Here is a 12,230-nt window from a genome sequence, read left to right on the forward strand (position 1 = left end):
CTCACAGGGAGCATTACACACGTGGGTGCCTCCCAGAGACATAGATTTAATTCATGGTGTAGAAGAACCAGGCTGCACTGAGTATCAAGTGACATCCATAATGAGTATTTTCCTAATTTACTGAGCATCCTGCTACGTTCAGGTATTCTGCTGTATCTAGAGGTTTCCCTTACAGTAGTCCTGTGGATTATTTACATAGGCTAAACTTCATTGTTAGCATTAGCGTGACTGGACCTATAGAAACGTGATTAAGGTTATTGTGCTTTTTCAACAAAAATCAATCTATGAGAGGAGCATTTTTTAGGAAAGCAATGCACAGCGTATGAAGCTTTTTAATAGAAGGCCCTGTGAGTAGCATGCTGGGTTTATTTGCTTGTTTTAGTGTATCTGGCAGAAAAATCAATATTACAGTGTAACTCAAATAAAAATAGGCAATATATAATACTTCTTGTAGAAAGAAAGAGAGAGGTGTTTCTCAAATTGCTCCTGCTTTCTCTTCATCTTTCTAGCATGTGCCAGCTTTATGCTTAATAAAGTATGCTTAATAAAGCCAACTGAAGTGTAAAGTACTTAGTCATGCAACCAGAGTTATATTTAACTCATCCTAAGTTTATTCCTCCTGAAATCCACCATTCTTTCCATCTGAGCAAAAAAATGCTAACGACCCACTCAATTAAACAGCGATCTTGGAAGAAGTCACTCAGCAGCCACTTGGTTATCTCAGCAGTCGGATGCACATAGCTGTTGTCACCTTGGTGGGGTGGTGGGAGAGGCAGAGAGAACATAAATAAATATGTATGTAATTACATAAATATATATTTAAAAAATGCATGAACTGTCATGCTACAGAATCCTTTCTGGATGATTTTACATCCTGGTGTATGTTGGTATAGGAGATATTGCTGGAAGTTTTGCCAAATTCAGCATGTTCTCCAAAGATACGAGAGCAATGAGAAACCTTAGCTGCCTTTATGCTTGCTATACTTTTTTAGCAGACCTTGTGTGATACTTCATGCACTGAAATCATAAAAATCCCGATGTTCATTGGGACCAGACCAAGGGCAACTGCACCTGGACACACCTGGGTCACTCAGTGTCAGTGGAGCAAACAGAGCCAAGAGTGTGCTCCAGTTTTTGTCTGAGGTGCAGGCATTATGCTTCCACGTGAGTAGGTACGCAGGTGTATTTCTGTAGGTGTAACATTCAAGAGATCAGATGTCTGAAAATGTAAGCGCTAAATTTTAGATTACCACTTACGACTGTAATTTTCTAACAAGAGAGGCAGATGTACCTGTACCGCTGCATCCCCACCTATTGTAATGCATGTGCACGTGCAGGGAAACAAATGGGAGAAGCCTGCACTCCAGATATTAAATGAGACATTAGGAAGCAGCGTGGTGCTGTGAGTGTCCGTGCGCGGATGCTCCGTGTCGCGGCCGCGCTCCCTGATGCGGTTAGGCAGGCTTTGCATTCGCTCAGACATCTTTCAATAGAATGGGCTACCAGATGGGACCGGTAACAATGCGCAGAGGCATCGAACCACCACAGACATTTGGTGCTTAGAATAATAAAAAGACTATAAAATTAGATTAGTTGAGTCTAATTTGGAACTGGTGTATTCCCTGTTCGCTCTCACAGCTCTCAGGCAGATAAAGCGGAGAGATTTAGTACCGTCAGGACAGAGGACTCCAACTTCCAGTAAAAGAAGAAAAGGCATTGTGGGAGGTCACGGAGGGCAGCCCGGTGACCTCCAATGATTTACAGGCCTTTAGCTTAATGAAATTGTTTCACTGACATGACGGTAAAAGCTCATAATGGATTGGATGCCCTAATGTAATGAAATTACTCCCTTCTGCCTTTAAAAAAAAAAAAAAAAAAAAAAAAAAAAAAAAAAAAAGGCGCAATTAATATTTACTGAGACCTGCCAGGCTCCGGCGCAGCGTGCAGCGCTGGCACAGCCACAGAGCCCCGCACCGCCTCGGGGACACCCGGCCCCGCTCTGCCCTCCCTCACCCTCTCCCTTCCTCTCCGCAGGCAGCTGGACAACAACCAGATCAGCTGCATCGAGGATGGAGCTTTCCGCGCCCTGCGCGACTTGGAGATCCTGTGAGTTGGGGCTGTGCGGGGCGCCGGAGGGGGAAGGGGGGTGCTGTTAGTGCTGCAGTGCTGGGGGAGCGGGCTGGGGCGGCCGCAGCGCGGGGAGCGGAGCGGCACCGCAACGGGCGGCACCGCGGCACCGCGCCGGCGGTCGGAGCGCTCCGCGGCGGCCCGGGGGACGCGGGGCCGGGGCCGGGAGGGGGGGACGGGTTCGCGTGGAGCGGTGTCTGACAGCGGACACGGACAAATAGCTGCTGAAAGGGGTCGGTGTGCGGGAGGGAGGATGGCGGGGGCTCGGTTGGGTCGCTCGGTGCTGGCGTCGGCTTCTGGGGAGGACCCTGCTCCGAGGGCTGAAATACAGGCACGCCGAGCTCGGGGCTGCCGCAAACTTTACACGTTGACTGCTAAAGCTGCGAACAGAAAAAGAAAAAAAAAAAAAAAGGAAAAAACAAAAAAGATTTGACAACGAAATCCGCCTCTGTCAGAGAAAAAGCATGAGATTTATAGCGCTGTTGTCATGCGAAACCCTGCGTTACCAGAGCTCTGTACCGATCAGGTAACTTGCTCGTTGTTAACAGGTACTTGTTCACATAGAGACCTCTTCTGCAGTACAATTTGAGCACAGGCATGGATAAAGGCTTTTCTGAAAGTTAATGCTGCAAAGCTGAAAGTGTTAATGCCAGAGAGCGCCCAGTCCTGAGGCACAAGGGATGGGTGCTGGGGCAGGGGGACAGGAGCACTCCTCGGGTCAGACCCTTCCATCAGAGTGATGCTGGTGCTGCCCCAGAGCCGAACGGCCTGTGCCTAATGCTGTGGGGAAGGCTGCTCAGACTGCTGCCAGCACTGCCCTTAAGTGGGATGAGATAGCAGGGGGGTTAAGGTGTGTGCCTCGCACAGAGCTGGCACCTGCAGGCGCCAGGGCCGGCGCAGTGCCTGTGGCTGCCGTGTACCAGCAGCACTAAGGCCGTAGCGATGGCACTGTGCAGTGCACCAAAGCTCTCTGGAATGTCTGTGGGATAATAAAGGGAATTCTGCCCCATGGGCTCTGGCCGCCATGGATAGAGGCTCAAAGAATGATTTCTGCTTTCAGTGTCAGCAGATGTGGGTTCATTTGCTGCTGTACTGGGGAGCTGTGTCCGTGCCTGTCTGCCATAACAGCCCCAGTGCCTGTGGTCCCGCTCTCCCGGGCTGGGACATCTTTATCAGTCAGAGACTGTCTGGTGCTCATATCAAGATAACAGGAGGACCTGAGGAGTATCGTTCAAATTCTATATTAGCAGCCCTTTTAAAGGAAAAGCAGTGAGTTAAAAGCAATGAATAAAGCTTTATCTGCCTATGTCATAGAATGAAAGGAAGAAAAAAAATCTGCTCATTTGTTTGTTTGTTGTGATGGACTGCTTTTCCATACCCACGAAGGGCGAATCAGTCCTCCACTGACAGCAGCCTGTGCTGGAACTCTACTATAACAGGCTGGGCGGTACTTGGAACCTTTATTCATACTACACCAAGTTCTGTAGGCTCTGAAATAATTGCTGGGAACACATTCCTTCTCCCTGGGATGTCAAGTTAGTTTATTTACTCCTCTGTTTGCAGTTGGCTACTTCTATACCATATACTTGTGGGTGGGAGAAGAGAAGGCTTTCTGTCTACTGTATAAAATACATCATCGTCAGATCTTGAATGCATCTTTAATTTTCAGCACACACATACTGCTACAGGAAAAATCAATCTCATTCTAAATAAGATGAGAAAATAGATTGATAGTATCTAGTTATTTTTCTCAGTCACAAAATTTGAGTAGAATACTTCAAACTTAATTTGAAGTGTTGTCTTTTTTTTCCCAAGGCATTTAAATCTCTAGCAAAAGACATTTGCCTAATGCACTAGAGGATATCACATCTTCAGTTGTAAAACAGACATAAATGCTAAAAAATTAGAGCAATTTGAGCCATCAAAGAATATCATCAAGCGAAACCAAAAGGCATCAAGATAACATTTCAGAGAAGAGCTTGCCACTGTATTTTATGGAGAAATATTTTGACTCATAATGCAATACGTAGAAAATATCATTCTGGCACAAAAAAAAAAAAAAAAAAAAAAGTTATCTGTCTGAGCAGTTTGCAAGGGCACCCAATTATTTACTTCTTTGTCTTCCTGAAATCATGTGACCTTTATGATATCAAACACATTTCTGCACCTTTTCTCTGCGTTCCTGCCTGTCTGCAGAATTCTGCAATTCTGTAGATTACCTGGGGAAGAGCTAAAATGCATCGTGTTACCCAGAAAATACATTAACACCTTTAAGAGCACTTTGGTTTCCAGTTTAAACTTCTCACTCAACTTGAATTCCTCAGAAAACATGACTGTAAGGATCTTAGTGATTTGGTAAATGTAGCAACAGAAGGAAATTGCATTTTTCCTTTAAAATAGAGAGCGCTCTGTGGTCCATTTTATTTATTTCCACTTCTCAAGCAAGCAGTCTTCACTTACACTTCTATTGTATTTTTTCCTGTGTTCTAAATTCCTATATCAACAAATAGTACTGAGGCAGAGATTCAGAAATTCATGACTAATTTCAGTACTTTAAACAGGGCATGGCTGCTGACTTCACCTGAATGCTGGGTCAGGGCCAGGTACTGGCACCCCACGCTAGCGCTGTTCTGATCACATCTCTGTGAGCTTCAGTGTTTCAGAGGTCCCAAAAGGTGTCTCTGATCCTGGGGTCTGACCTATGTAGCCCATAACACACACGCTAAGTGTTATTGGTGACTGTGAGTTGGGGAGTAAAAAGCTGCAAAAATGTTGCAGTGAAATGCTTTGTGCTTTCTGCGGTTGGCTTTGCCTCTGCAGCAAGGTGAAGATGATGTCTGAGAAATGGCGCTCAACCGACACGCTGACTTAAACGTTTCTTCATAGTTGTGGATAGGGGCTGATTTTATTCCTTTTTGCATCAGATCTTCTGTGTAGCTCCCCACAAAGGTTTTGTTTCCAGTATGTTGACAAGTAGAGATTTCTCCTGTTGACATCCCTCCTTTTCCTCCTTACAGTAATAGGGTTAAACATACTTCGCTGGGTTTGTTCTCACATTCACACAGATAAGAAGGTGCGTGCAGCCAACAAACAGCAGCAGCATGTAGAAGGAGGGACACAAGTTATTAATTAACATAATAGCCTGCAGAAAAGTTGAAGAAAATTGGTGTGAAACTTTCAGAAATTGAAGTGTTGGTTTTAGAAGAAGACTTTCTGCTGAGTTCAATTCTTCGTTGTGTCCTGTGGCAATATCTGCAATAACAGCGTTGTTGAGAAATGTTTGTTGGTGTACCTGTAAGCAAGTTAAGATTATTTTTTTTAAAGAATAATTGCCCAGTGTTCCTTATGGGATGTGGCAGTGAGATATATCCTTTGTAGATTAGAAATTTGTTTCTCTGTATCTTCATATCCAAATGTTCAGTGTTACCATGCATAAAAGATAAAACTCTTCCAGAATTCAGAACTTCCCCTTCAGTCCTATTGGATTTGTGGATAAAAGGAAGTAATTTCTGGGTGGTTCAGAAAGCCCGGTCAAACTGAATGAGCCATTAAGACTGAGCAAATGGCCATGCTATCATTAGGCTGGAAGTGCTGAGCAGTACATGGTTATTAGGATCCATTTCTCAGTAAGATACAGAACTCAATTTAGCAAAAAAACACAAAAAACAAAAACCACCAACTTTTAATTTATTTCTTGTTGTTTGTCCTCACTGGAATGGCTTGAAAACAGTGTGGTGACACAGTAGTAGTGCTATGTGAGCAGGATAGAAGGAATTATGAGTCATTGTTGACAATTTACCTGGAGTGTTTTCCTGGTTTTGTACTGTAAAAGCTGTTGTTTTTCCTGCTTTATGATGACTGCTAAAAAGGACTCGAGTCTGAACATGCTTTTTCATTGCAGTTCTTCAGCAAAAAAAAAAAAAAAATCACAAACCAAAAAATATTACTAGAGCAAGAGCTAATCTGAAGAGGATTGATGACACAGTTTTATTAAAGAAGACAAATAAGTTCTTGCTGGACGGAGCTAGTACAGAGGAACTTGGAGTTTTACTTGTTGTCAGTCGCAATGTTTTGGGTCTTTTATGTCTTCCATAGTATGAAAAATCACTTTCCCAAAATTTCACTTGCTTTTTGAAGTGAATGGGCCTTTAAGAGACCATAGCAACAAACCGTGCTTGTAGGAATCCATCAGTCAACTCTGGGCAGTGCAGTGGGAAAAATCGTGATGATTCACCTACAGGTAAAACTGAAGAAGTTTGGACGCAGTCATCCAAATGTCAGCAACAGTTTGAAACCGCGCCTTAAATTCCAAGTGAGCCCTAAATATTTGATCTTAAATGAATAAATAGTTGTAATGAAAACATCTCACCTTCCATCTCTGGGATCATGAAACAAAGACAGAGTCTTAGAGATTACAGTTGCTATATCAGCCCTTGTGAACAGCCTTTCCCCCAAGCCGCGCTGTGTGGGACATGTGTGATCCGTATAAAACTCCATCCTAGCGAGCACCTTACAGTTCTCAGTCATGCTGTTATTGTCTCTCCCATGCTTTCCTGTGACAAAGGATTGTGTTTCGTAAAAACTTTAGTCATCACTGAAATTTCAGATAAAACTGCCGTGGATGTGTATGCTTATAATACATGCTGCTTTTCAGAACTTTTATAAAAATGAATCGTTATTTTGTGTTTCAGACAGGATTTTAACTGTTTCCTCTTGTTGTCTTCTGTGTGCTGAACTCAGTTATAGGATCAGTTTTACTTAGTCTTGAAATGCTATTCTGGGCATGTCTTAACTAGGTAGATCTTTATTTGCTTTCCCAACATGGAGAGTCAGGGAGCTGAAGTCATGACATAACTCTAAATTCATTGCTTAATGAAAGCCTGAAAATGCCACACAAAGGTGATTTCCTTCTATTTTCCTGGAAATTATGATTTGTTGAAGCAATCAGGATCAAATCTGAACTCTGTAAATGGTGTTTCTATAGCTGATACTGAAATACCTAAATATAATAATGAAAATAGGAATTTAAATGAATAGGAATTTAAATGTTGTGCATAGCTGTTTCATTCATTCATAGCTGAGTAGAGTAAAATTAGAATGATTAGACTGAGTGGTCTTTTTTTTTTTTTTTTTTTTTTAACCTAAGGATATATGTTAGCTTAAATGTATATAAATTAATACAACAAATTAAAAATCTTTACTTTTATCATCAGTCAGCATGTACACATAACGTGGGTGATAAAAACCAAACTGAAATAATTATTGGCTACATGTGAGTAATTGAATTGTCTGCCCAGCGTTAGAAATCCCCGAAACACAGAATGGAGCTTGGATTTCCTAAGAGTATCCCCAGTTTCCTGTGTGCAGGTTATACCACAGGAGGTCACATTATGTCAGAGGAAGAATAAAAGTCATTCTGGCAATCGAGAAAGGGTTCACCCAGAGTACAGAGGTATCAGTGGACAAAGGCTAATTTCCAATTTTCTTTACTCCATTCTTCATTCAACTGTCCGGTATTCTGTACCCTTCCCATTCTTCTTGGCTCCTGTGTTGCTGTAGATGTTTGTAGGAATGAGAAAGGTTCCTGATGTACTTAGCTGTTATTTTCAGTTTTCTGTTACACAAATAAGTTGAAGATTAGCTACAGAAAGGCCTTTTTCTGGAGAACTTTTGGAAAGTACTGCACCCAGCAGACCCTGAAGAAATGAGATAAATAGTTAACATGGGTAGATGTGGAAAGATGGGGTGCTTACACAGTTGCTGGATAAGAAATGTTTGTATTTGCTGATCTATTTCAGTGGGAGATCTGGCATCATTGCTCAAGATATGGAAATGAAATCTGAGATAACCTCTGTTCTACAGCACATTACGAAATGTGAGGTTGGAAGTACAGCATAGTGAACAGAACACTATCCAGATGGCACCATGGTGACAGGCTTTATATCAAAGACCAGCTGAGATAAAATAAGAGCGGGCAATCAAGGGCCTCTGAAAATCACTGATGCCTGTTACAGATGTAACTCTCTCTTTATGGGGGGAATATATTTGCATAAATTCATTGATCTATGATTTTGCTAATCCTGCAGTATGTGCTGGGCATGCCCCAGCAAATTGATGAACATTTCTATCAGACCTCACTGTGGATGCTATACCATATTACATATTTAGAAAAGTGATGTTTCCCTCCTGGAGCATATGTAGTATTTGAATGCTGTGCTCATTCTCCCTTCCTGCTCCCATTAGGTTGGAGTTGTTCTTTTTTTTTTTTTTTTTTTTCTTTGAGAATAGCCTGGAGCCCTGCAGACTGCAGAACTTATCAAGATAAGAGCAGTGCCAGGTTAGAATTATTAGATTCATGAATCACTGACCAATATGCTTTTTGAGAAAGCCCAGGTTTACAGCTTGCCTTGAGTAAGTCCTTTATTGGTGCTGCAGTCACTGATCTGAGAGACGCCAAAGTCAAAACTCCAGGAGACACAGGGATTTCTGGCAAACCTTTCCTCCATGGTATTAATTGATTCATTTGCATGCTCTGCTCATTTTGTGACCTGCCCTGCCTCCCCTTTGACTAATACAGTTCCTTTGTCAGTAATATAAAAGATGTAGAACAAGCATTTTGACTGCTGAAAGTCAAATGAATGTGAACGACTTAATCCCGAAGACACTCAACTGTGTATTTAATGCAGATAGGCAGCCAAACACCTTATCCAGAAGCTGAGCAGAAGACTGTGATGGGAACAAAGCTCCTTGCAGATAAAATTGAGCTGATAATGGAGTTACAAAGGGAAGTAACAAGTTCCAGAGAGATGACTAGGCACTTTATGCCATAACTTGCAATTCGTTCTTTGTATGGCTCCCCAAAGAAGCTGGATGGCCATACTATGGTAGCTGTGTCCTGCTGGCATTAATAAGGCATTTTGGTGGGGAGAGGAAATTGAATGCCCGTGTGGCACAGCCTTTGGCACACCAACACCAAAGGCTCCAGGGTGTCCCCAGCCCTTCCAAGACACTGAGCCCAAAGCTGGTGGTGAATGAAGGAACTGCTGCTGATCTGGGATCAGTCAACACAGTAACAATTTTTTAAAAAATTAATAACATGCAGAGATGGTCTTCTTTTGTTCTGTATGCAGTTAAAGGTGTGGTTTATGATCTATATGGGAATGAATGGTTTGCTTGTTTCAGAGGCTACGTTTGCCTCTTGTGCTGGTAGAACAAAGAGAGGCTCTGAGCTCTCAGTCTTTATACAGGAGAGGGCTCAAAAACCCGGTTTCTCTGGAAATGGAGAGTGCAGTTTTGACGAGAGCTCTATGTACCGAATTGTTAGCATGCCGTGTTGTTTGATGTGTAACCTTGAAATGCAGTTGCTGGGACCAGGGTAGTATGTGTTATTTATTATTAGCGTTTTCCAGTGTTTTCAGTTTGGACAGTAATATTGTATCTGTAGAAAACTGGAATTCAAAACAGTGATATGTAGATGGCTGGCTTGGAAATAAGATAGATAATTATGTTAGCATCTAAAAAGTACACACATAGAACTTCTCCTAAAATCAAGTAGTGCATTTTTTTCTTGCCATTCATAAGGTTATGCATAAAATACAGTTACATATTGTGAGTGTGCAACACGCACAGGTTGAAAAGAACATACATGTTTTAATTAGACTTGGTTATTGTAATTATATAAATGGAGAATAATTTTCAAAACTTGAAAGGTCTATATAATTTAGACTTTTTTGTGTACCATATACAGTTCTGCTTAACAAACAAGAAAGTTTAAGAGCTGCATAAAGAATAAAAGTGTGAAATGATTTAAAAGTAATTTGGAGTCAAATAATCCCAATTTCTATGTTATTTGTGTTATCATAAATGAAGCAATTTTACGCTAAGCGATTTGATCCTTCTGAAGTTGCATTGCATTTGTTGGGTTTCTGTTCTGGGGTGGGCGATCTGGGGATGTTTCAGTACATAGGCATGATGCTGGTCACGCTGAGGCCATCTGCAGTGCCTTAGTAGCAAGATGCTTTTGAACACTGTAAGAGTGCCCAGGAATCTTTTGTTGTGATGTAGCATGTTGCTTTTGAGTAGTTCTGAGATACCTCAGAAATGAGTGTGGTCACTTAAAGGGTCAAGTGAGGTGACCCCGTAAAGCCACAGAGGGAAATAAGGAACACTAGTGCCTTTTAAAAATGGCACATGTCGCTTCACGGTGGTGGCCGGTGTGGGCTGTCAGTGGTTTGAATGGCAGACAGCAGCTGGCTGTGGAGGATTGCTTGTTGGCCATGAGGAAGAGATACAGGAGCACACACCGAACAAGGTGTTTGATCACCAATTTGGTCATTCAGGTTTGCTGTTGCGTCTTTTGCCACCACGATCGTAGGTAGCGTGTGTCACCAAAGTGCTGTGTTGGTGGTGCAGGGAGAAAGGAGGGTGGGGAGGCAGCTCTCGCGCATGGCTTCCAGCCTTGGACTTGCTCCCGTGATGGCGGAACTGCCGCATTGCAGCAGCCCCGCGCCTGAAGGCCGCCCGCAGCCTGCTGCTGCGAGGGGCTGCGGCTGGGCGGGCTCTGGGAGGGGGGGCCCACGAGCACCCCCCGGCTGCTGACTGGCTCCTTGGGCAATTCCAGCCATGTCTTAAAAGGCTTGGGTCTCCCCGTCCGCGGCTAGGGCGTCAGAAACGCGGCGAGGAGCCTCAGCTGATACTTAGGCTGAAATAGTTAGGGCAGACCATCCGCAATGGTCTTTTATTTGGTATGGGTACAGATATTCCAGGGAAACACTCGTATATGGGGAGCAGTTGACTCCTTTTATTTAGCTGATGTAGAATGCGCTTGTAGAATGTTCCCGAACTGGCCACGAGCGCTTTGAATTTTTTTCGTGTCTGTTTTATTTTGCACTTTTTCACTCAATGGACTGAACGCCATTGTCACACTGTGAGTATCTGATATCAAATGATTATGGTTTCTTACCTTGATTGTGTATGCATGCATGGATATAAGCAGGTATTGTTGCTCCTCATGGGCAGGTGGTGTTTGGGAGAAGTTTAAAAGTTTGAAAGGTAGATGTTTTTAAACATATTGATGTTTTCTTGTGCAACCGACAGAAATGCTGTCTAATGTTTTATTAAAAGAAAAACTTGATGTTTAATTCCTGATGGAAAGCAGATCCCTTTGCAGCTTCAGCAAGAGATGTGTTATTGCCCTTGTCTAGGAGCTACGTGTTGGCTTTGTTCTTTCAAAACCTTTCTTTTCTCTATAAAAGGTAATTTTTGGTGAACAATTGTTCATGCATGTTGGTCTGAGTCCACAGAATGTGTATATCACACATTCCCTATTTCATTCACCAGGATTTATATTACACTATATGTTAATCCTAACTTTCGCCATGTATGAGTTGCAGTTAGGGGCACTGCATACTGCTAGCATCTAAAATTCTTCTGCTGATGCGTATCTGCCTCTCTCCCATTTTGGGGTGGGGATTCTGGTAGCAGATATGTAAGTTCCTTCTTTGAAATATTTGCTTCTTTTCCTTCCTCTGATGGCTGTTGGAGGAGGAGATGAGCTGTGCAGCCCCTCGCAGCCCTTTGTCGTGTTATCGGTGCTGTTACGGGTTTCCTCATGCTGCCCTCGCAGTGCTACTGGCCGTGGGGTGGAGATGGTGGGTGCAGGAACCAGGGGCAGCTCTGGCAAGGTGTTAGGGGTGTCAAGTCCATGCAGGACCTGTAGTCAGCCACTACAGGGCCACAGAAACACAAGGTTCTGGCAGCCCATGCCCCATGGATGCCAGGTGCCTGCTTTCTAAGAGGCTCTTGTAAAGTCTTTTGCACTGACACCAAACTGCTCTCAGTGCCATTTCTACTCATTGCTATACGTGTACCTCCTGAGCACATGCAGCACACTGAGGGTCCCTCCCTCAGTCCTAGTGGCCAGCATGGGACTTGCAGGGAGCCGCAGTGCCGCATTGCGGCAGTTCACCAGGTGGCACCAGGCTGGCACAGCGGGAATCCCACAGATAGGATGTTGTCACGTGGCCCCTTTCACTGGATTCACAAGTCTTTTTTTTGTCACTTTCTCTACATACGAGCAGACAACCATTGTAGGTCCATTGCTT

The 12,230-nt window shown here is 43.3% G+C and overlaps 1 protein-coding gene across 2 annotated transcripts in view; it reads left to right on the forward strand.

Moving 5' to 3' along the window:
- SLIT3 (slit guidance ligand 3) overlaps positions 1-12,230 on the forward strand; it is a 472,881-nt gene that overhangs the window by 272,640 nt on the left and 188,011 nt on the right. For both annotated transcript variants that reach the window (XM_042826239.1, XM_042826238.1), the window contains exon 7: positions 2,035-2,106. In XM_042826239.1, the coding sequence (XP_042682173.1) occupies positions 2,035-2,106 (72 nt within the window). The remainder of the gene's footprint in view (positions 1-2,034; positions 2,107-12,230) is intronic.

Source organism: Centrocercus urophasianus, unplaced genomic scaffold (genome assembly GCF_019232065.1).
Source record: "Centrocercus urophasianus isolate 14NV4802_14NV808 unplaced genomic scaffold, USGS_Curo_1.0 seq_26, whole genome shotgun sequence".
In the NCBI taxonomy this organism is placed as follows: domain Eukaryota; kingdom Metazoa; phylum Chordata; class Aves; order Galliformes; family Phasianidae; genus Centrocercus; species Centrocercus urophasianus.